Below are 26,733 nucleotides of genomic sequence, written 5' to 3'. Positions count from 1 at the left end.
GAGGAAGTCAAAACGAAAATAACGGTGCACACGACAACGATAAAGGAGGACATATGCGAGAGATTCTCAAATTTAGAAAGAATGAGAAGAGTACTTTCATATTGTAGGAGATTTGCAGACAAATGCAGAAAAAAGAAGGACAATGGACAAAGTCAGCTTACAGTCCAAGAATTAGAGGAAACGCTATTAAAGGTGATAAAGCACACACAGCACGCCTACTTCAAACAAGAAATAAATAAGCTGAAGAAGAAACAGCAATTAGACAAGAAAAATAAATTAGCGTCATTGGTACCATTCCTGGATAGACAAGGAATTCTAAGAGTCACCGGAAGACTGAGACACACGAATCTAAAGTACGGAGAAAAACATCCGATAATTTTGCCAAAGGGTAGTGCATTAACAAAGTTACTTATAACACATAGTCACGCAAGAAATCTACATAGCGGATTACAACAAACACTACAGTACATAAAAAGGAAATACTGGATAATCAACGGCAGAAGAACCGTGAAAGATCATCTAGCAAAATGTTTAAGGTGCAGGAGGTATAAAAGCCAAGCAGCACAACAATTAATGGGAGATCTACCGAAAGACAGAGTAAACCCGAGTCATCCCTTTACTAACACAGGGATAGATTATGCCGGGCCAATAAAAATAAGTACCACGAGAGGCAGAGGACAGAGGAGCTATAAGGGCTACATCTCAGTATTTGTGTGTCTGTCAACGAAGGCAGTACACCTTGAGGTAGTAAGCGATATGTCTACGGATGCATTCATCGCAGCGTTCAAGAGATTTACGGCACGCAGAGGACAGTGCAACAACGTATACAGCGATAACGGAACCACATTCGTAGGAACAGCAAATTTGTTGAAAAAAGAAAATCAAAAAATAGATGACGAGATAAAACAAGGATTACTGGCACTAGGTACCCAGTGGCATGTCATACCTGCATATGCACCACATTTCGGAGGATTATGGGAGAGCGCAGTGCGAATAATGAAATCACTTGAAAAGAATAATCGGGGAAACAGTTCTAACATATGAAGAATTGAGTACGGTGCTGGCACAAATAGAAGCATGTATGAACTCGAGACCATTATGCGGTTCATCAGAAGACCCTGAAGGGAAAATAGCCCTGACACCAGCTCACTTCCTTATAGGGAGAGAAATTATATCACCAAATCGGGGGAAGAAGAGCTTACGACTTATTTGAAGATGCCGACGAGGTGGAGATTATTGGAGAAAATAAAAAGAGACTTCTGGAAAATTTGGAAACAGGAATACCTGCACCAATTACAACAGAGAAATAGATGGCATAAGGCGCACCCTAACATAAAAGAAGAAGAAATAGTTATAATTAAAGAAGAGGATACACCTCCAGGCAGATGGCCATTAGCGAGGGTAACAGGAACACACCCTGGAGCGGAGGGATTAACCAGAGTAGTAACAGTGAGAAAGGCAAACGGGAAACTGACTAAAAGACCCATACATAAGCTAATACGACTGGAAGAAGAGAAACAGGAAAAGCCGAAGAAGGCAGCAGCACTAAGATGGAAGAAAATACTAGTAGTTATAATGTTTTTAACGATGTTAAAACCCATAAAGGCAGAACCGTATAAAATATATAATCCGGTACCAGGATTTTTCACAGAAGACCTTGGAGAGGTCGTCATAGACCGGGGAACATTTCGAATAAAGGTGTTACTCGAAAAAGGAAGAATTCGAACAGAGCACCAACTAATAGGAAATATGATACAAGGCGTACGAGAACTGTGTCATGAGATAAAAATCGTGAATTGTAAGGATATAATAGAGAAGTTAGAGGAAGAACAAAGAAAGGCGGAGTCAGTAAGCGAGGGGTTGACAGTAGAAATAAAAGGAAGGGAAAGAAGAGGAATATTAGGAACAATATTAACCTCAGTATTAGGAGTCAATGACGAAGCCTACAGTAACATTGAAGCATTAGATAATAACCAAAAGGAGCTAATAAAGGGATCACAGCACCAGGCGAAGATAATGTTAGAAACAATAACATCAATCAATCACACAGAGAACAGGATAAACGAGCAAGTGATCAAGTTTAACAAAGCACTAATCACAGGTCTACAAGAAATATCTAAAGGACTTAACGCAGTAGAAGACAAAGCACAAAAACTAGAAACCGAATATAGCACGTTACGAATACAAACGATAGCATTACAAGTTATGGACTTCATAAACGAATATACTCAATTTTACGAGGGAATATTAAACCTTCACTATAACCACGGACACTTCATTGATATAGTGAAACCGGGTGAAATAACCAAATTAATAGGGAAAGCAGGGCAGATACTGCCTCAAGGGGTCGAAATACGACGACAACCCATTATAGAAACAGAAGTCAGTCATGACGACAGATATATAACAGTCATCGGCTACTTCATAGTGACAGGGAAAAATAAGTACAGCATGCTCAAAGTCACGGCCATACCACTTGACGTTGAGGGGTCGGTGTTGCGCACATTTGTCGCCCCAAGGAATCTACTGGTCGTAGATTATAACACACTGCACTACTTCGAATTGACCGCGGAAGATAGAGAAAGGTGCTTACTGTTGACAAAGGCGCAGATAGCGTGCTCACCAACGGCTATAAGAAACATGGATACCCAACCAAACTGCATACTTGAAGAAATTTATGAGCGATCTAAGAATAGCACATGTCCAGTGGTAGCCAGGACAATACAGACAGCTCAATGGAGTAAGGTGGGTACTCCCAACCTCTGGCTAGTTATCACGCCAGTCACGATACACATATCCATTATTTGCGATGGAAATCGGAGCGAAAGAGTACTGGAACGAGTCACATTCCTGAAGCTTTCACCCAAATGTATCGCCCAAACGAAAAATATTACATTACTCCCCACTAGCAGTGGGGTGGACAGAGCAGTGACGAGTTTCCTGAAGTCGCCAATCACTCCCGTGGCCCAACTGGTGGCGAGGACACCCCGCAAGTTTAACACGCCTCTAAACACCTACCTTGACATACCAGGAGGAGAGCTACGTCATGTGTTACTTGAGGAGGAGAGTCTGGAACAAGAAATGACGCATACGCAGTGGCGATCGATTCACGAATCTAATTGGCATTATTTTGTGGCCACCGGGATCATTACTATAATGGTAATAATTGGGATACTCACGTTATGGAAGTACCGTCCTGTTGCACGACTATGTCGTTCAGGGAATCCACAAACTCAGACTAACGAACAGGAAGTGCCTGTATTAGTTAGTAATCGGCACAACAATGTACCGTCGACTTCCCAAGTTGACATAACACTTTCCACATTTTCATCCAATTGCCCTAATTTTAATCTAGAGATAGAGTCGGACATTGATAGCTAGGGTACGGTTGGAAGATTATTGATTATTCTTAAACTATTTATAATTTATCATGTTTGAATTTTACTATGTTATGTAATACTTATATGTAAACTTTGAGTATTGACACTTGGGCCAGATTGCCCGATTCCGCAGTATGTCCAATATCAAATCTTTAAAATTCATATCCGAAATTGGACAGTATAATTTTATCACCCAGTAGACCGAATGAATCTATTTGTTATTAAATACACACACGTAGTTAATTAGGTTACATACACATTTGGTCAATTATCAATAATATAATTTGGACATCACTCAAAAGTGCTGACAAAGTTAAACAATTTACATAAATTAAATACACATGTCACGCGAGGTCCGCGAAAATATTGACCCAATTAAAGTTTATATAAAACTAATATCTCTTGCCTAGAAGAGCATTCAATCAATATTCACTCAACGAACTTGATAGTCTTCAACGATCAACTTCATCAGTCTCTACTCAAAGTAATCCCGGGTCAACACCCATAGTGTACGTCTCTACAATAAACTCTGCTACTATTATTTGGTGTTTCCATTACAACTGAACGAACATCTTCACTGAGCCAACGAAGGGGATTTGTTCAATCGTTGTGCAATGGGATCGGAAAACCACAGAAAACCGATCCCCCCCTGTCGTGGTCAGTTCGAAGTGAACATTTAGTATTATAAGCGACGGTAATAGAGGGGAGTTGCCTCCTGTATGTCAATGTATTCATCCGGGAGCTCGTTGCTGGCGAGTTCCAGCAGAATGGCGGGTAGGAATGGGAGTTTGGGTTTGGGTTTTCGTCTGAATACATTGCCGATGGATGAGCAGGTAGTTTTGAGGATGCTTTGGGCTCTGAGGTTTTGGCCCCGGATGGTGCGATTTGTGTAACTCTTGCTCAGAGAGGAAAGCCTCTCATTGATGGGCTGGATGTTCGACAGGCGATGAATGTGTGCGGAAGGATAGTCGTAACGTTTTCTATTTAGTTTACGTAAGATTCTCCTTTCCAGTGTCAGTAGTCTATTGTTGAGATGTTTGGGCATCACAGCACAAATACAAGATTTGTACTCGATGATCGGTCTCATGAATGTTTTGTATGTATGAATAAGTGTACGTGTGTGTGTGCGACCGAATTTGCCACTAAGAGCGTTGAGAAGTCCGAGTCGGCTCCTAACCTTGTTACAGGTTCTGTCCGTGTCGTCACTCCAGCGTAATGTTTGTGTAAACAACACGCCGAGATATTCGATCTGGTTTCGGAGTCGGAGTCGTTCTCCCCATAAACTCAAATTGTGCCTTTCGGTGATAATGGGTGTGATATATTGACTGCGGTATGGATGTCTGAAAAGGATCATCTGTGTTTTGTTTGGGTTAGGTGTCACTCTCCATCTCTGACACCATCGCTCGACTAGGAGCAGATGATTTTGAGCTATCCTAAGTGTAGCGTCGATGTTTTGTGTTGTTGTAAGAAGTGCTGTAGCGTCTGCGTATAATAGAGTGGTTGTATTAGTGTGTCTAGGGTTAGGGAAGTCGCTATTGTACAAATAACCGTGATACCTCGGTCGATATCATCTGGATATGTTAGGTTGCCTAACTCTGGAGTATTATTTGACAAGAATGTTTGGAAGAGTTCCCAGTTGGCGTGTTTATAGTCTCTTATTACTTTAGGAGGGTTGGGAGGTGGAGGGTTAAGTATCTGTTCCTTAACCAGCAGGGGTAGGTGATCCGATGTAATCGAATCTCCCAGGAGGTATTCGTCACCCAGTTGATCAATTAGGTCGTACGTACATACGATATGATCGATGATTGACAAGCCCTGGTGACCCAAAAACGTCGGTTCACGGTTAGGTATGCGGTGTAGGGGGAGGTTAAGGAGCATAACCGAGAGATCATTGCCTGCACAGTTTGACACCGTGTCGCCATATCTGATGTGCCTGGCGTTAAAGTCTCCTAGAATAATAGCCTTGTTCAGGCTGGAGACGTAGTCAGACAATGTCTCGGATAAAGATTGAGAGGGATGTTTGTATTTCTGTGTATTTTAATTCACTAGATGTGACCAGCTTCACGAACGTGGTGGGTAGGTTGGATTTGGATATGATCCGCCATAGTCGAACTACGGGGATATCCATTTCCGTGAATGCTTTGGTAAGGTCATCGTCGGAGTAGTCCCTTTCGACCCCCTTGACGACGACCATGTAGGTGGGTTTGGATGTGCGAGTAGGATTACGTGGTGTTGGGATGTGCTTAGGTGTGACTAGGACCTTTGGATCGCCCAGCACGTCACGGAGTTTTCGTTGCAGCTCGACGTGATTAACCGGGTGGATAGTTGTAAGGTGGGCTATTTGGGTATGGAGCACTTTTACCGTCGAGATTTGATTAAGTAAAATCTCTCTGGTATTAATGATTCGAAAGAAATCTCTCTGGTTAGATTTCTCTCGAGGGATGTTGGAAATGGTATAGTTAAAGGATTTAGGTTGTGTAGAAGTGGTGGCCCGGGATGCAGGGATGGTAGTTTTGGGAGAGGTAGTGGCATTTGCATATAATAAATGTGTGTTTTGTGTGAGTGGTGGATTGTTAGGTGTGTGTACTAATTGTGGATTGTGTGTATTTGTTGGTTGCGGGTTGACTGTGTTTATTAATTGTGGATTTTGGGTGTTTGTTGTTTGAGCGGTATGGGTGGATATTGGTTGAGTGATATTAGTAAGTGTGGTGAAATTGTGTTGTGGTTGAGTGGTGATAGGAGATGTGGATGGGTTTAGGATTGCGGAAGACCGGGACAGCTGCAATTGAGCGATCAGCCGGTCGATTTGTTCTATGGGTAGCGTGGATATTAGGTCAGACATGAATGTGTAGGACATATTGTTGGTGACCGAGGTTTGAGTATTTTCCGGGATATGTATTGTGGGTGGAAAGGATGTTGGAATGGGTAGGGTGGTAGGGTTGGTTGGTGGTATTAAAGGAGATGATACAGATGTTCTATGCATAGATAAATCTTAATCCGTTATGTTTTTCTGTTGCTGTTGCAGTTTTGGTTGCACTAATCGTCCAACGAACAAACAGATGGCCGCAGAAAATATGATTCATTTTTTTAAACATGAAAAAAAAGTAATGAAAACGTGTTCGTCACATTTATTTTGTATTTACAAAGGATATTGAAGTTAAGTATGAAAATACAGCAATAACAAAAAGAATACACTTGCATACAATGCAATTAATAAAAAAACTAACATTTTACCTACAATCATACAATTAAATTGACAACTAAAACACAATTCATCAATAGAACTACGGTTCATTTCATAGATCTACGGTTAGGTTCACTAGCAGTAGGCGGAGGAGGAGGACCTCTTCTATCTAATTCTTCCAAATAGTTCAAAACTAGTTGAGTTCTCTCTTCCGGAATGTGATCCAAAACCAAATACCTTTTATCATTCTTCAAAATTTCCTCAATTTCTTGCATGTGCGCTTGATTTTCGCGCAGTGTTTGCAAAGATTTGTGTGTGATTAGTTTGGTTTCGTGGAGTAGCTCCTTAAACTGTCCCTTTGCCAGTATCAGTTTGTCTTTTAAATAATCTTTGAATTCGCGTTCACACTAGAAATAAAAAAAAGTTAATTATTAAAGGAACGCATAGATTAAAGATTTATCACACTGAACATAAATATATACAATATTATTAATAATCTATTTTAAATTGTCGAGAGGTTAGTTTTCTGCATTAAGCACTTAATTCGAGAGAATTATAAATTTAACGATAATCTTGAAATTTTCTTAAAAACCAAAAAAAAAAGAAAAAAAAATAGACTCAAAATTTTGGAAATTAATGGAGTTAGAAATAATTTCCTGATTCTTAATGAACAAAGTAGATATTGTAGTACAGTCTCTGTCTTGCTGACCAAGACAATGGCCTTGTTTCATTGAAATGACACAGGTATTTAGATAATAAATACGGTACATATCGGATCGTAGATATATTAGAATATTGTTTCACAACAGTTAACGTAGGTCGGCGTATCGAGTTATTGCTTATATGTTCTGGCTGATAAGGTAAACATAGTCGTTAAACCTTATGTATATAAATCAATATCATCATTCTGGCTTTATAACCCTGCGTGGATCCTAGCCTCCTCAAGAATTTCTCTCCAGTCTTCCCTATCCATCGCCTTTTTCCGCCAAGCACGTATTCCCATATTTCGCATGTCTTGCCAGGTATTGTAACGGGATTTAATCAAGCATCCAGAAATCAGATCTTAGTAACCCAATTCAGTTTAAAAATTTAAAATCCTTTTAATAATAATCATTGCTTGTTGCTCAATGCGATTGTTTGTTTATGACATTAAAAATATCGGTGTAACTAGAACACGCTTACCGAGACGCTGACCTAGTGAAATTTGCAGTGTCAAATTTCACTAGGTCACTAGGAAAGCAATCAAAAGCTTATTTAATATTGTGTACAAATTATACTAGTCAAACATGAATGCATAAACAAACGCACGTCAGTTAAATACCTGGAAAATAACGGGAATAGATCATTAAGAATTAAGAGTTAACAGTGGAATCTCATTGAATCATCATCGAATCATCATCGAATATCATGATTATTATTCCGATAGCAAAAAACAAAATGGTTTATCCAATGAAACAACAATAAATGCGTTTTACTGGTAAACAGTAATAAGATATGTCAGAGGAAAGAAGTGATGCAAGTTATTACTTCCACGAATTTTTGACATTCTAGTGGTGAAAACATTTGTGCCGTACAATAAGATGTCTGACGGAAAGAAAAGTATAAAGAACTTTGGAAAGTCACTTATCTAAAACTTTGGATCATTACAAGGAATAGTGTTAGTCGACCGATGACTGCTCAATGTTCTAGAACTAAAATATTATCCAACTTTAATAATTCGAAAATAACTTACCCTTTCACTAGATGTGAACTTCGTATACCTTGGGTCATCTCTAATAATTTTCTTAATCTCCTTCCATGCGCTTACCAATGAAACTTCAACTGTTTCGTCCAAGAGTTCTCTGAAATTTTGGCGTTTTCTTTTCACCAATTGTTCCACGTGATCATTAAACAATTTTTCTTTATCTTCTCTGTTAAGACTGTCAGCTAAGTCCCACCTATGATCTTTTCTCAAAATACGTTTCACTTCTCGCCAACTAAGATCAGAATTTCTTACCAAATCGCTTAGCAATGCATTGAAATGCTGAAAAAAATTAAATGATGTATAAAAATATAAATCCGATTTATCATTTAATAACTATAATATATGTTATATTTTAAATATCTTGACGGCACAATAGAAAGCAATAACTAGAAAAGCCTTTCTATGAAAATTGACTGAAAAGTCAATGTCAAAATCATCGGCATATCTTCTATTATTAATTGTTTTGCCGTTGATTATGATTTTTGCGCTATTACAGGAATATACATCCATCCCTGTCACACACCTTTTTTATGTCACTATTTCCACCGACATGTTACTCTCCACCCATACTTGAACTATCTTATGCCAATACAGTTCTGTGATGACTCGTAAGTCACTCTCATCTATACCCGTTGCTCTGAGTATTTCTGCTGATTTCTGGTGTTGAAATCACCAGAATCATCAATCTATCACCTATCACTAGCGCAAAAACTTTGCAATAGTCCATAAACTAGGCGCATATTCCCAAATTCATGTCACGGGCTCTCTGTGAAAGTATATTGGGCGAGCCTGACAAGTTACTACTTTGCTTTACTTTAGTGATTACAAGACTCCTTGTCTTGTAACGTTATGAAAAATGTTCATAACGTATTACTTCCCGCACTTAAGCGTTTCTTCAGCACTCCCTATATATCCAGGGTAGGAACTCTAGAACTTCCTACAGTTCCAGTACTTCCAAAACATTAATTAGTTGGAACAAAATCAGTTATCTTCTTTTGGCTTAAGAAGGTAAACCTACGTGACGAGACCGCCTCATAAACATCATGTCGGTCAGCGTAGACAGTTGCGTACTGCTTAATATCGCGAAGGGCCACTTCAAATAGTAAGGGAGACAAGATTAGTTGAGACGTCTTATTCATGACTTTCAATAACGTCTAGATCTTGATTCTGATCAATTATTCAAACAATGTCACCTATCAGTTATTGCCATCATTACCTTCTCGGGCGATCCATTCTTGGAGGCAGATTTTTTCTGCTTCTTCGCATCAACAGATTGGTTGAAGAGTTGAAGAAAATCTTTCCTTCTACATCCGGAAGATTAGTTTCTTCAAAATCTTGATATTGTTTAAAAAGGAATAAAGTTAATGAAATGTAATCAGTTGAGGAAAAATCAGCAATAATGTTTGTCAGGCAATAGTACGAGCTCTGTCAGATCTTATTTAGCGTAAGATATTCTAATAGACCAATTATTTCAGGTTATACAACAATTCAAAGGATTTTAAAAAAGTTTGAAAATACTGGGACCAAGATTTCTAATTGTAAATATACCTTTTTATTACTTAAACAACGGATAAAAAATAATTTATGTTAATTTTTAAACATAAAACTATAACAAATGTTCCAAACAGTCCTCCATTTTGTACTAAGCAGTATTCCAATCGATTGGAATCGTGGCAAACGCGTGGCTTTATTTGCACATTCTTCACGTTAATTACGTTAACAAAACGTAGTGTACATTCTCATTTTACTGTACACAAGGGGCACTGTCATCTTGAGTCACTGCGAAAAATCAGTCGTTGTAGCATATACAATCACTAAATGTTATTCGAAGAAACATGGGTGCTTAATGGAACATCACGGAATCCAAAAACACTCCATTAACTTTCAAAATTCAAAAAACCTCTTCCTGACGCACCGAAAATTCAAATATCGATTTGGACTAACTTTCAGAGTCGAGGGCACACAGTGACCATAAATGGCGAAGATACTCGTGGAGGAATATCAGTGAGTACCAGGAACGACACCTTTGATAGTGTGTACCGCAGTTACGAACAGGAAGAACTAATTCCAGGCCATGACCTACATCTTAATAAAATTTATTATTACGAAATACATGCTGCACAAGCTTACACTACACAAGCCTACACAAAAACTGGCAGAGCCAGATAAAGCTCATATATGTAAAATGATTCTCGGTTATGATACGGAACGTGCTAGATAGGTATAGCGAAAGGAAACAGAGCTAAATCTGAAAGTTCTGTTTAAAGCGTACTGACAGCAATGATAATTTGAATATATTGATTTGCTCTTAAAACTGCGATGTTAGCGTAAACTATCTACTAATCTTCTTCTTCTTCAGCCTTAAGTAATCCAACTTTGGACATAGGCCTCCCCCAAATCAATCCAGTGTCTTCTATTTTGCGCCACTTGCTTCCAGTTTTGTCTCCGATCTTCTTAATGTCATCAGCCATCTCATTTGTGGTCTCCCTCTGCTTCTCTTTCCTAACCATGGTCTCCATTGTTATATTTCGTGGTTCCATCTCTTCTCTTTTAGTCGGGCATTGTGTCCTGCGAAGATCCATTTTAATTTGGCAACATCTTCTCCTTTGTCCATGTCTTTTACTTTGATTTTGCTTCTAATACATTTGTTTATTTTTTTGTCTATAAGTTTCACCCCGAGCATTGATCTTCCCATCGTTCTTTGTGCTTTTACTATTTTATCCATATTAGACTTGGTGAGTGTCCACGTCTGTGAACCATACGTGAGTATAGGGAAAATACGCTGATCGTAAATTCTGGTTTCCAAATATTGTTCTATTTTAGTACTTTTCAAGATCCAACTCAGTTTTCCAAATCCTGTCCGCGCTAACCTTATTCTCCTGGTAACTTCGGCAGTTTGATCTTCTTTGTTAACTTTGGTTGCCTGTCCCAGGTAGATGTATTCGCTTACTGTTTCTAAATTTATGTCGTTCAACGTTATTTCTCTAATGTTCGGTGTATTTGTCATTATTTTTGTTTTTTCCAAGTTCATCTTAAGACCTTTTTTTTCCGAAGCTTGATATAGTTGCGTCATCATGGTCTGTAGTTCTTCGAAACTTGTAGCGAATATTACAATGTCATCAGCGTATCTTAAATGACTCAGTTTTCTTCCATTAACATTTATTCCTTTATCTGCCCAGTTAATGTCTTTGAACACGTCTTCCAGTCCAAGTGTGAATAGCTTTGGTGAGATAACATCTTTTCATTGTAGCTTTCTTGTAAATATTATGTATGAGCATTCTGTATCGGGAGTCTATCCTGCAAATGTTCATAGCTCTCTCTCTATTGCCCAAAGTTCTATGGAGTCGAATGCCTTTTCATAATCAACGAAGCCAATGTATAAGTTCAAGTGATATTCATTGGCTTTCTCTGTTAGAGTTCTGACTTTAAGAAGATGATCCGCTGTACTGTAACCCTTTCGAAATCCTGCCTGCTCTACCGGTTGATAGCTATCGATCTTCGACGTTAACCTGTTAGTTATTACTCTCATAAACAGTTTGTACATTTGGGACAGCAGAGAGATTGGCCTATAGTTCTTCAATCTCCCCTGTCTCCCTTTTTGAAGAGAAGTATTGTCAAACTTTCATTCTAATCATCTGAGACTTCTCCTCTGTAAAGAAAGTCGTTGAAAAATTTTTTCAATTCTTCGAGAATTATTTCACTCCCCTCCTTCAACATTTCTACAAGTATTCCATCTGGGTCCGGAGCCTTATTGTTCTTTAGTTGTGGCATAGCTTGTTCTATTTTAAGGATTATATGTTAGGGAGTATTTCTGAGTTGACATTCGTTATCTTTCTCTTGAGATCTTCCTTTGCAGTGTTATCTGGGTTCTTGTTTGAGGAATATAAATCACGGTAAAATGTGTGAGTAACTTTTAGGATTTCGTTCTTTTCTCTTATTTCTTTTCCATCTACTAATAATGAACAATATATAATAATAAATGCGATACAATAATTTAAAAATGTATAGCGGCGTCATTAGCTCAAATGTACCGGGTGAAATGAAATTTTACCAGAAACTATCTGCTATTGATAAATTGATTTAACGGCATACTTCGCACATCAACCATTAAAATATAAGGTGAACATGTGTTGGTATTATACAATGAAACTATTAGTTCCGAAACTTACCTGAATAGCTTCATCCCTTTTATGTTGTTCCCGTTCTTTGTCTCTGTCACGCATGTGGGTAGCTAATGTCCGTTGAACTTCCTTCTCTCTTTCACGTAAACTAGCCTGGGCCCTTGCTTGGCGATCTTTTTGATCTTGGGTCTGTTCTTCTGCTTCACCTTCTTTTTCTCCTTCCTGAAAAAAGTGATAGTGGTAAGTGATAAGGGTCTAAGATAATTATGTAATCCAATAAAAACTCTTTTGCCTGTAAGAAAAGGCCAAAGTGATTCAATTATGAACATAGCAAAAAATGAATCATGTTATTTTTAAACAACTATAGATTTTATTAACTCTATTGTAGCATTTTCTTTTTACCCTGTATATGATAAAATCGATATAGTTCATATAAGTACTTAGAATTTGCGTTTTACAATATTAAACGAGAAAACACACTTTAATGTGAGTCTTTTTACATTTTCAAGCGCCGCTTCCAAGATGGTCATTTACCATCTCGTTCTTCAATTCCTTTTTTCTTTGTTCCGCCTAGAGAAATGTTGAAATAATTGCTGAATTCTGAATCAAGACAGACTAGAGATTTTCAGATGCGTAGAATAAAAAACATCTCAAAATTACTCTTATCATGGAACCGTGAGAAGGAATTTTTTTAAAGTCCGTTTTGGTCTGGGCAGCGGAAGAAGAATATATCCATACCAGTATATTCGCTGGTATGTGCGTTTTTTTCAGTGTTTGAAAACATCTTTGAATATCAAGTGTATCTTTGGCAGTAGTATAGTAACATAATACAGTCAACGAAATAGTACGAGGTAAATCCAAATATGTAATGACCCAACAAGTAAAAGCAAAGATTAAGTTAGTGCAGAATGGGTCATCCTTAATTGCAGTAGGCCTAGATAAACACGCCCACAAGTCACTATAAGTTTTACCTTTTTTTATGTATCCTGAAACAGCAAACAATATTTATGCTGAATATTTCAATAATGGTTATCTATGCAGGGGGAAAAATACCTGGTTTCATTTATATTTTCTTTAACATTTGATGTTAATGTTTTTTAAAAAAACTCTTGCGTAACGTCGTGAATTATCAGCACCTGGATTTAAAATAAGCAAGGATCGTATCAATGCCTTAGCTTGTGCTAATGCAACTGGCAGCCACTGATTGCCCATGCTTATCATTGGTAAAAGCAAGCAACCACGTTATTTTAAACACATTAATATATTTGCGATGCCTATCGTTTACACTCTGCAAAAGGGTGCTTGGATGGATAGTACAATTTTCATGGAATGATTTATAGAAACTTTTATGTCCTTTGTTAAAGCCCCTCACTAAGTGAAAAATGGCAAAAAAGAAAACATTACTGCTTCTTGATATCTCCTTAACTTATCGATGTTGGAATAAGAAAGACCTGGCCTTAAAACACTACCTGACCTAGAGGCTCGTAAACGGGTAGACTTGCTTCGGCAGACGAAAACTGAAGATTTTTGAAGCGTTGGTAATTAACGCTTAAAAAATCTTCAATTTTCGTCAACATTGTACCTAGAATATGTTTTGTTGCAAAGACTGTACTTTTTTGTTTAATCTCTGTTTGTCATTAACGATATAATAAATATGTAGATATGTAAAAATGGCTTTTATTTACCCATGGATAAATATGTATGGCTATGTCAATACATTTCGATTATCCGAAAAACCCGATTTTCCTAACACCCATACCCCCAATTAGTTCGAATAGTCGATGCTATATATATATATATATATATATATATATATATATATATATATATATATATATATATATATATATATATATATATATATATATATATATATATATTATTGTGATATTTAAAGTCTTGGTGCGCCAAGCAATAATTAGCTAATTAATTTTTTTGATTAATTAAAATTATTTAAATGATATGATTATGACTCTATCACAATTTTTAATTCTTTTATCTCAGGGTTAAATTCGTGCTTCAATATCTATGCTATTACATGTGAAAGGTAAGGTCCAGAGAATACCGGAATAATAAAAAACACATATGATCTAACACTATATATTGAAATAAATAATGAAATAATTCACACTCAAAAGTTTTCAATAAACAAATCTCATATAAGGATTCTCAAAATTTTGTTCTCCGTACGTGAACAATCAAAATTAATGGTACAAACAATATTAATTGAAAACTCAAAATCCCAAACTATTCTAACTCTCCTAATCAAAATATTTATATCCTTTCTAAATTACGTGTAAAAATTGTGTTATCAATAAAAGAAAAAAAAAACTGCAGAAAACAAAAATATCTCTCTCTGATGATGAGTGGTCCAAATCCTTGTTCCTTGTAGACTGTATTATCTCCTCTCAACCGCTCCCTATGTAATCAGCAATCTTACAACAGATTGTTGCAAGTATATCGTCCGCAAGCAGATTCCCACAACAAGAAATAGAAATAACAGATAGGGAAATGAGAACGGCCATAAAAGCAATCAAAAATAAGAAAGCACCGGGACCTGGAGGCATCTCACCTGAGCTTATAAAATACGGATCAAAAAAATTACACCGGATGATACAATGGATATTTCAGAAAGCCATAAATGGAGAACAGCTCCCAAAGGAATGGACGGCGGCATATATGACATCTATATTTAAGAAAGGAGATAGAAAACGATGCGAAAACTACAGAGGAATAAGCGTAATATCATCAATAGGAAGATTATATGGGAAGATACTGCGAGAAAAGATAGAGCAAGCAATAAAAGGCAAAATCGGGGAGGATCAGGCAGGCTTCACGGCAGGAAGATCATGCATAGACCACATATACACACTGGAACAACTGTTGGAAAAGAAAAAAGCAAAAAATAGAGATATACACTTGGCATTTGTGGATCTGAGAAAGGCGTATGACTCTGTACCAAGGTCAGAACTATGGGAGGCAATGTACAAATTAGAAATACAGACGGAACTCATAGAAGCTACAAAAGCTCTGTATAAAGAAAATAAAGTGTCCATTAAAATGGGAACAAGAATCATAGGAGACTTCACCACAACAAAAGGGCTCCTGCAGGGTTGTTCCACATCTCCAACTCTATTCAAAATATACTTAGAGAAAGCCTTGACTACATGGAAAAGAAAATGCGAAGGCATGGGAGTACCGGTACGGAACGAATACCTATATACGTTAAGTTTTGCAGACGATCAAGTAGTGATTGCACAAGACCAAGACGACCTCAGCTACATGATGAAGAAACTACAAGAAGAATATACCAAGGCTGGCCTAGATATTAACCTCGCGAAAACAGAGTACCTATCTACAAGTGAAGAAGACATAGAAGATCTACAGATTGATGACAACGTAACAATCAAAGGAAAGGATAAATTCAAATACCTGGGGTTTATAATCACGAAAAAGGCAACAACAGAGGAAGAAATTACACAAAGATTAGGACAAACAAGAACAGCAATCCGACAACTTAACTCAGTATGGTGGGATAGACACCTAAATATGAAGACAAAAACGCAGATTTATAAAACATTAGTGCGAAGTATTATGACATATGGGGCCGAAAATTGGATCATAAACAAGAAAAACAGCAGTAAGATAATAGCAACAGAGATGGAATGCCTGCGAAGATGCTGCAGAGTAACAAGAATGGATAGGAGAAGTAATGACGAAATAAAGCAAAGAACATCAATAGAAACAGACATACTAACATATATAGAACAAAAAAGACTAAAGTGGTATGGACATGTAAGAAGAGCTAGCGACAGCAGATGGATAAAAAGAATAACCGAATGGAGCCCCATAGGAAGAAGGAAAAGAGGACGACCCCGAAAATCCTGGAGGAACGAAGTAGACGACGCCATGAGTAAGAGAGGACTAAACGATGGAGAATGGAACAACAGAGAGAGATGGAAACGGTTGAGCGAGGGAAGGCAGTGAATACTGTAGAATCCCTAAATATATATATATCGTCCTTAATGATCTCCTTCAAAAGCACAAATCATCCAAATTTATGATAGCCTTTCTCCTCTCGATAAACTGAATCTCTCGTTGGCCCGAGTGAAAAATGACTCTTGGAATATCTTCTCTTTACGATAAACTGAATCTCTCGTTGGCCTGAACAGTGACTCTTGGAATATAAGTAGAAAAATATGACTTACAATATTTTGCTGCTTCAGCTTCTGTCAGATACACTAACTCCACAAAAACTCACTAACATTCAACACTACTGCTTGCTACATCTCGGGAACAGCCAGAGAACAATCACTGTTCGTCTTACAGACTTGGAAACCAACTCATTATCTTTTGTCTCTCCTCAATCTCGCTAAACTTTTTCCTACATACTTATCCCACCTTTTTCAATCTCCGCCAATCAAAACTCGTCACAATTCCCCCATTTTTTCATTTCGATAACAAACAAATTTTTACCTATAATTATAAAATTTCCTAAAACTTATTTACAAATAATATTTTCTATAATTCTTAAAAACTAACAAAAACCTCTTTCTAAAATCTCTTCTATTTGTCTCTAATCACTGCATTAATGTATTTTGGAAAACCCCGTTCAATTGTCTTTGGATTTCACTTAAAATTATGCGGGTCACTCAAGTATAACAAAGAAATAATTTATGCAAAGCTTACATTTTGTTTAGTACATGTAATCCAAGAATTTAATAACTTTCCTTCTTCGAAATGTTTGTTGGATATTATCCTACTTATCTGAATTATTTTAATGTTTTTGAACTTTGAAATATTTTTAAACAAACCAATATTTTTCTCGATTTTACATATCATAACAAATCCCCGCCATTTGATCTGCCGAAAACTCTTTGTTAAATTTTAAAAATGACAAAAGTTTCGACATTTTCCGTATTGACCCTATATGGACCTTCAAATATCGGCATCAATTTAGCACAAATACCATTTTGTAAATTCGACACCCTCAGTGCCTTCACTAAGACTTTATCTCCTTTCTGGAATTTGATCGGCCTTCTTCTTCGGGTTCTCTCTTGTCTTTGGAGATATTTCTCTCCACTTCGTCTCAATCTTCTTTGAACCAACTCGATCACTTCTTCGTATTGTCTGGGGGCGGTGTCTTCCCACGGTCTTGTAGGCATTGTTCCTTTCATTATATATAAAGGCGTCTCTTTGGTAACCGTATTTGGAGCACAATTCAAATAGGTCTCGATCTCAAACACTTTTTTGTCCCAATGTCGATGATGTTCTTCCGCGGCAATTCGTAGAAATTTTGTGACTTCTTGTATAAAACGCTCCGATGGGTTGCTCTGTGGATGACGGATGCTTATAAATTTTGTATCGATGCCCCTCTCTCTTAATTCCCTTTTAAAACGTTCGTTCCTAAAATATGTCGCATTGTCCAATAAAATATTGTCTGGTCTTCCCACCGTTTCTATAAAATTGTCTATCTTCCTAAGTATTTCAATTCCTTTTGTGGTTCTGCATGCGTACAATTTAACATATTTTGAGAAAAGATCCACCATAACTAATATGTGTTTATTCCTTTGAGTTGTTGGTATCAAATCGCTCAACATATCAATAGCAACAATATCCAGTTTCTTCCGAGCTACGACGTTTTTTGTGACGTTTTCATTTTTAAAGTTCCTACTTTTACACTTTTGGCATGTCACACAATTTCGAGTCACCTCTTTGGCTATTGTATAGTCCTGTCGACAAATGTAGTTCTCCCTGAACATAAGCCACACCTTTCTACTTCCAATATGTCCGTTGTCACAGTGTAACTTTAAAAAAACTTCTTTTGCCATTTGCTCCGTGATTACATAGAGTTCTTTACCATCGACCCTCTTAAAATATAGGTTATTTTCTTGTTCAGCCCTTTGCTTTTCTCTTTCATTCAATTCTTCCTGATTTTCCCTGATTTTGGCCAACGAAAATAAGCCTGCTTCTTCTCTCATTATGTTCATGCCTACGTGGAGAGTTTTGTGATCCTCTTTGCGGAATTGTTCATCTCTCGTCAACGCATCAGCCAAAATATTGTCCGTTCCTTTGATATATTTAAATTCAAAATCATATTCTTGGAGTAAAAGAATGCCCCTATGAATTCTATTATTTACCAACCTATTTTTCATTATGTGTATCAACGCTGCGTGGTCCGTTTCAATGGTGAATCTTGCCCCAAGTAGGTAAAAACGTAATTTGTTTACACAAAATAACACACTGGCAAACTCTAATTCAGTAACGCTGTATTTTCTCTCATACGTTTTGGTTACACGGGAAACAAAACATATTGGCACCTCTATATCGTCTTGTATCTGTGATAACACCCCTGCAAATTTTTTTATGGAAGCATCGGTCCTGAGAATGAAAGGTTGCTCATATCTTGGGTGGTGCACTCTTACAGCTGTGGAAAACGCTCCTTTTAAATTTTTGAAAGCGATTTCTTGTTCCGTTCCCCATTTCCATCTGACATTTTTCTTAAGTAATGCTATTAGCGGTATTTCTTTTGTACTGAGGTCTGGTATCAGCTTTTTGAAATAGTTTACCATTCCTAAAAATCCCCGCAAAGTTTTTAAATTGGTTGGCCTAGGGTAGTTGTTTATGACTTCAATTCTATCTTCTGCAAGACTAATCCCTTTTGTGTCTAATTTGAATCCTAAATACAATACCTCTTTTTGGAAAAACTGACACTTTTGAATATTTAATTTTAATCCGGCTTGATCAAGTTCTTCGAGAACAGTATGAATATGTCGTAGATGGCTTGTTATATCCGGTGAGAAAATTAATAAATCATCTATGTAATGTACAACAAATTCTCCATGCCTATTTAAAATTGTGTGTAATGCGCGAACCAAAGCAGCGCATGCACTTTGTAGTCCAAATGGTACTACCCTAAATCGGTACACCACTCCGTCGATAGAAAAAGCGGTATAATTTCGACACTTTTCTGCCAAAGGTATTAACCAAAAACTGTGTTTCAAATCGATTTTGGAGAAAATGTGTGATCCTGTGATTCGTCCAAAAATGGCTTCTATGTTCAAAGGCGCTTCGTATTGCGCGATTGTGTGCGAATTAATGTTTCTTGCATCTAAACATAATCGCAAATCACCATTTGATTTTTTTACGCATACTATCGGGTTGATATATGGAGAGTCACATCTTTCGATCACCTTGTCTTTGATCATATTTTCAATTTCCTGTCCGACGCTTTGCCTGTATTTATACGGGATTGGATATGTTTTCGATTTAAAATTTTCTAAGTTTTTAACTTTAAAAGAATGTTCATAATTTTTAGCCACTCGGCTTTCTTCATTAATAAAATCTCCATAATTTTCTAAAATCTTCTCTATTTCCTTCTCCATGTTTTCTCCACATATTATTTTTCTTTCATCCTCAGTTTGTTCACATGTGTTCACTGTCCGTATTACTTCTTCACAAAATTCTGGATTCTCGTCCATAATTGCCATTTCTTCTCTGTCCTCTTCCGTTATTTCTTCTTCTATTTTTTCTTTATCTTTAATTTCTATCTGGTATTCCGAGCACCATGTTTCGGCTTCTTCCATTTTTCTGCTTATAACTTTCTTTTTTTCCTGCTTTCTTTTCGAACTCTTCTTCTTTTTTTTTATTCTCTTTTCCTCTTCGGATTGATTTTTTTCTTGAGCTTTCGATTTATCCTCTACCGTCATATTGATTTCTTTATGTTTTTCTTGTCCATTTATCCTTTCAGAAAATTTTCTCCTATCTGTTTCCTTTTCTTCTTCTATGTTGTCTGGTTCTGCTCTGATTTCCAGTTGATTTTCCGAAAAATTGATGGTGATATGTTTTTCACTCAATTCATCAATTCCCGCTATCATATCATGATTTAGATCTTCGATCACCACACATTGCATAATATAGAATTGGTCTCCCACTCTGATCCGTACTCCTAAACCTTCGTTTACTGTCGTCAATTTTTTATTATTTGCACCCACTAAAGCAACCCTCGGAATCTTATACACAAATCTGTCCATATTTAATTCTTTTACTAGTTTTTTATTGATTAACGAAATTTCCGATCCAGAATCAATCAGAATTTTAATCGCTTTATGTTTTATAAATGCATCTAAAAAAATTAGACTGGAATTAGAATTTTGTTTTTCGTTTCCCGCCAACTGTATAAACTCTCTCGGGTGACAAAATATACCGGAGAGTTTTTTACTTTTGTTTAGTGGATGCCTTATTGAAAATCCTGTCTGGATTCATTGAATACTTCTTCTTCCTCCTTTTCTATTGCCACATGATTCATCTCTCTTCTGTTTTGTCGTTGGAATCTCTGATTATTTCTATCGTCCCTTTGTTCGTTCGTATTCCTATTCGGAGGATTTTGTGCATCTCTATTCCTGTTGTGATTTTCATTTGTTCTATTTTGTGTATCATTCCGGTTATCGTAATTTTGTTGTCTATGGTAATTATTGTAATTTCTCGGCCTATATTCGTTTGTTGATCTGGGATGTCGGTTTCTCTGGTCATAATTTGATGAATACCTTCTTTCCGCTCCATTATTTTGGTCATGTTGTCTTCTATTTCTCATTTCTTTTCTTTTCGCTTCTTTTAATTGAAGGAATTGGCACAAACTATCAATATCTTGATAGTTTCTCAAAATCACGTGATCTTCCAACGTTTCCTCAAAATGTCTGCTGATCATTTCTACCAGCTGTTCGGTAGAATATTTGTATTCTAGATATTTTGAATTGTTATATATCTGCAAAGCATATCTTTCTTCAGATATTCCCATTTTTTCGTGATATTTTCCATTCTGTAGCTCTTGGTTGATTTCTCTCTGTTTATTTTTCCCCCAGAAATAGTTGAGAAATTTATTTTCAAAATCTGTCCAATTTTCAAACTCATCTTCCTTGCTTTCATACCATAACGCTGCTCCTTCTTTCAAATGGTTTCTAATTGTTTCTTTGCAATCGTCAAAATATCTAATATGTTGTAATTTGGTTTTCAAATTTTTAACAAACGGTACTGGGTGTGTTTTCCGAATATCCCCGCCAAATTGTATTTTCGCCTCGCTTGTTCCATGGATGATAACTTCTTTTCTCTCTACTCCTCTTAGTTCAATTTCTGCCATTTGTTTTTCATTTTGCTTTAATCTTCTTTCTACTTCTTTCCTGTCTTCTTGTAGCGCCATTTCAAATTTTTCTTCTAACTGTTCTAATTCCTTTTTCTGGACAGTCTTAATATCTTTCATTTTAGTTTCTATTTCTTCTCTTTGCATCTCTAGTTTACTCTCTGTTTCTTCTCTGATTTTTTCTAAACAGACTTTTACATCATTTTCATATTTGTCCAAACGCTTTTCCATTTTCCTATCATTTTCTTCTAATTTTTGTTCATAGTTTTCCAGACGCTGCTCTATATTCCTGTTATTTAGTTCTATTGCTTGTCTTGTTTCCCGTTGGTTTTCTTCCATTGTCTTTGCTGTTTCATTCATTGTTTGTTTTGTTGATTCTTGTATTTGTTGTGTCTGTAATTGCATTAGTTGTAATATTTTCTCTATTCCTGATAATTCTTTTTTCTCCTCAACTATTGTAACATTTCCTTCATTATCTGATCCTTCTTCAACAATTGTTTCCTCTTCTCTGTTATCCTCCTTCCTTTCTTGCATTTTGCTTTGACTCCTTGTGGTCGACATGTTGTTTCTTTTCGTTACTGTTTTTGTCCCCGCCAAATGTGAAATTTTACAACACTCTATATGTTTCAGAACACGACAATATTTCTCCCCAAATGTATTAAATTTTCACGACAAATATCAAATATGCAATCAGTAAAATTCAAATAATTCAAAATAAATATCAAATGTACGATTGGTAAAGAAAATAAAATCAAATAATTCAATAGCAGTAAATATCCACTAACTACGATCAATCAATAAATCAAATTTATATTCCCTGGAAAAAATTGTCAAAATACTTTCAAATTCAAATTCCCTCAATGTTATATGTTTTTATCTCTGGATCACCTGTACTTATTCCAGATCTCTTTCCCTTCCTTCAAATGTAAAGCTGCGATATTTTCAAGCCCCACGTTTTGGAAGCCAGTTATTGTGATATTTAAAGTCTTGGTGCGCCAAGCAATAATTAGCTAATTAATTTTTTTGATTAATTAAAATTATTTAAATGATATGATTATGACTCTATCACAATTTTTAATTCTTTTATCTCAGGGTTAAATTCGTGCTTCAATATCTATGCTATTACATGTGAAAGGTAAGGTCCAGAGAATACCGGAATAATAAAAAACACATATGATCTAACACTATATATTGAAATAAATAATGAAATAATTCACACTCAAAAGTTTTCAATAAACAAATCTCATATAAGGATTCTCAAAATTTTGTTCTCCGTACGTGAACAATCAAAATTAATGGTACAAACAATATTAATTGAAAACTCAAAATCCCAAACTATTCTAACTCTCCTAATCAAAATATTTATATCCTTTCTAAATTACGTGTAAAAATTGTGTTATCAATAAAAGAAAAAAAAACTGCAGAAAACAAAAATATCTCTCTCTGATGATGAGTGGTCCAAATCCTTGTTCCTTGTAGACTGCATTATCTCCTCTCAACCGCTCCCTATGTAATCAGCAATCTTACAACAGATTGTTGCAAGTATATCGTCCTTAATGATCTCCTTCAAAAGCACAAATCATCCAAATTTATGATAGCCTTTCTCCTCTCGATAAACTGAATCTCTCGTTGGCCCGAGTGAAAAATGACTCTTGGAATATCTTCTCTTTACGATAAACTGAATCTCTCGTTGGCCTGAACAGTGACTCTTTTAATATAAGTAGAAAAATATGACTTACAATATTTTGCTGCTTCAGCTTCTGTCAGATACACTAACTCCACAAAAACTCACTAACATTCAACACTACTGCTTGCTACATCTCGGGAACAGCCAGAGAACAATCACTGTTCGTCTTACAGACTTGGAAACCAACTCATTATCTTTTCTCTCTCCTCAATCTCGCTAAACTTTTTCCTACATACTTATCCCACCTTTTTCAATCTCCGCCAATCAAAACTCGTCACAATTCCCCCATTTTTTCATTTCGATAACAAACAAATTTTTACCTATAATTATAAAATTTCCTAAAACTTATTTACAAATAATATTTTCTATAATTCTTAAAAACTAACAAAAACCTCTTTCTAAAATCTCTTCTATTTGTCTCTAATCACTGCATTAATGTATTTTGGAAAACCCCGTTCAATTGTCTTTGGATTTCACTTAAAATTATGCGGGTCACTCAAGTATAACAAAGAAATAATTTATGCAAAGCTTACATTTTGTTTAGTACAGGTAATCCAAGAATTTAATAACTTTCCTTCTTCGAAATGTTTGTTGGATATTATCCTACTTATCTGAATTATTTTAATGTTTTTGAACTTTGAAATATTTTTAAACAAACCAATATTTTTCTCGATTTTACATATCATAACAATATATATATATATATATATATATATATATATATATATATATATATATATATATATATATATATATATATATATATATATATATATAATTATGCACAGATATCAAAGTGAGGTCCTGACAATACACGCACTTAGTGAGGACCGGTAGAAAACGTAGACATAATCGTTTCAACTCTTCATAGTGACCTTGACAAGTAAATAGCAATTAAAAAATGACCAATATACACAAAAAAAATTACGTGTATGTGTCCCGTATTGTTCAAGTATATTGCCACCAAAGTGAGGCCATTATATGCAGCTGTTAAAGTGAGACTATATATATTTTTTAGTTATGCACACAAAGTGAGGACAACTTTACGTGTATATTTCCTTACAGCTCATCAAGTGAGGACCATACAGTGTTGTCGATAAATATGAGATTAGTGGTTTCTACCGCCTTTTTCTGTATAACACAGCAAGAATTATTGTTTCGATGTTTCAGTCACTTGTAGTTATAAGAAGGATTTCGCTTTGTTCTTGCTCGTACTGTTTGTTAATTTTATAACATTTTAGTACCTAATCATTAAATCACGGTAGACTTGTCGGAGACTAGCGCAAAGAAATACTTTTATATTTTTCAATAATTTACATTAAAGATGGATAGGAAATCAAGAATTTTGAAAATGGCATTAGTTGAGAAAAATAATAATCAAAATGGAGGATACAGTGATAGTTCAGGAATGCGAAATTTATATTGCATTATTATGTGTTACAATGTGGGCCAAGGAAAACAGTCCACTTCGATATTTGGCAGTATTTATGATATTTTAAGGAAATAACGAAACAGGTCGAATTTTGATCTAAGGTGGACACGTTTTTACGGTACATACATCTGTCATTTGTCAAACCCCACCGTTCCACTTCCCCCACCTCTTATTTTTAAATAGGGAATAGGGGTTGTCTGCTTTTGCTTTTGTACACTTTTTCATTGTCGCATTTAATGCTCTATTAAACCGTTATAAAAATTTTTATATCCGACCTTTCGTCTTTTTGGAACCATCATTTGGAACCAATTTTTTTAACGGTTTAATAGAGCATTAAAAGCGACAATGAAAAAATGTAATTAATTTTGTTCTTAGTCTGTTAATAACTCCAAAAATAAATAAAAACTGAATTGCAAAATTTTGGTTTTTTGCGAATTTTTTCAAAACGGCTTAAGATATCCTTGATTTTTTGGTGTCAAATTATTGCCCTTTTGATTACGCAACTTTGCCCCAGTTTAAACTTCTCCCTATGTTTTACAGTTTACAAGATCCCCATACTTTGCATCTAATTTGACTCACCCTGTACAATACAATTAACTTTTTGCATAAATATTTTACAAGTTTCTAAAATCCTTAATGTTTATTATTCATCAAAAACATTTTCTGTTTACCATTTTTTTAGGTAATGAGATCAAAAGAAAAAAGATTATGTAATAAAAAAGACTATTGACTTTTTTGCGATACAGAAGTTCTTAAATTTTCTCGACATATTATTACCAGACATCATGAAACCGAGATTGAAGTTTAAGAAATTTTGTCATGTTCAGTTGGTAGTAAAAAAAAGAAAAATACTTTTTAATAAACTCAGAAGCAAGGGAAATTTTCTAAAAAGTTGTACCAATGATCGTGTTGTCCCTGTGCGAAAACCTTTATTGGGAGAACTAGAACCAGCAACAATATCATCCTATTTACCTTGCAAATTTTGTAAAGGTTTCTATAAAAGAAAATTTCTTTATAAACGTGTTAAGAAATGCCCTCATAATACAACAGACACCACAGAAAGAATTAATGCTCAAACAGAAGGACAATCTTTATTTTCGACATATTCCAAAAGTGATATTTTGAGGAAAGAAGTATTTCCAAAAATGAGATCAGATATGATTCTATCATTCACAGCTACAACCGATAATTTAATTTGTGCTGTTACATAACGTTATTTGAAAAGTCACCGAGATAAACAGTTCCTACTAGTTGCATCAAGAAAAATGAGACAACTGGCATCTCTTCTAATCGAAATAAAGAAGAAAATAAATGAAAAAATTTGTTTGGTGCACTAGATCCAATTAACTTTGATACTATAGTAAAATGTACCAAAATAATAGCTAAATGTGATACTGATAATGAAAGTTATGGAGCGCCATCACTAGCTGCTTACATGGGCACACAATTAAAAGAATGCGTTGATGTATCTTATAGTATACAACTTAAAAGTTGTAGCACAGAAAGTGAAAATATGAAAAAATTAAAAGTTTTGAAAGAACTAATTTCAAGTGAATGACAGTATGAGATCTCTACTCTTGCAAATAAAGATCTACAGCAAAAAAATGGAACAAACCATCGCTTATTCCTCTAGCTGAAGATCTGACATTATTAAAATCATATCTGAATATTGAAGGAGAAAAATTCCGAAACATATTACAACAGGATCAAAGTAACGAAAAACCATTTAGAATACTTCAGGAAATTTGTTATGTACAACTTATATTACTGAACAAACGAAGAGTAGGTGAACTACAAAGAATGACCGTAAATTGCTACACAACTAATATTAACAATCAAACCTCTACATAATTTGATAGTTGTATCAGCGAGAGAGAAATTTCTCATGAAAGCTTTCAAGCGAATAGTGATAAAGGGAAAACGAGGAGGGGGAGTTCCTGTATTATGTACAGAAGATATGTCTAAAAATATAGAATTACTTTTGGCCCTCAGGGACAAAATTATCAAACAAACAAACGTGTATTTATTTGCTAACACTATGCTGTATAT

At 35.7% G+C, this 26,733-nt stretch overlaps 1 protein-coding gene across 1 annotated transcript in view; it reads right to left on the bottom strand.

Moving 5' to 3' along the window:
* Positions 1-6,492: 6,492 nt before the first annotated feature.
* LOC140443559 (transcription elongation regulator 1) overlaps positions 6,493-26,733 on the bottom strand; it is a 91,627-nt gene continuing 71,386 nt past the window's right edge. Inside the window, exons 12-14 of the mRNA XM_072534886.1 lie at positions 12,478-12,651; positions 8,297-8,587; positions 6,493-6,971 (exon numbers count right to left, since the gene is read on the bottom strand). Coding sequence (XP_072390987.1) covers positions 6,672-6,971; positions 8,297-8,587; positions 12,478-12,651 — 765 coding nt within the window. The 3' untranslated portion in view covers positions 6,493-6,671. The remainder of the gene's footprint in view (positions 6,972-8,296; positions 8,588-12,477; positions 12,652-26,733) is intronic.

This window comes from Diabrotica undecimpunctata, chromosome 6, assembly GCF_040954645.1.
Source record: "Diabrotica undecimpunctata isolate CICGRU chromosome 6, icDiaUnde3, whole genome shotgun sequence".
In the NCBI taxonomy this organism is placed as follows: Eukaryota; Metazoa; Arthropoda; class Insecta; order Coleoptera; family Chrysomelidae; genus Diabrotica; species Diabrotica undecimpunctata.
This window is presented reverse-complemented; position numbering and strand designations above follow the sequence as displayed.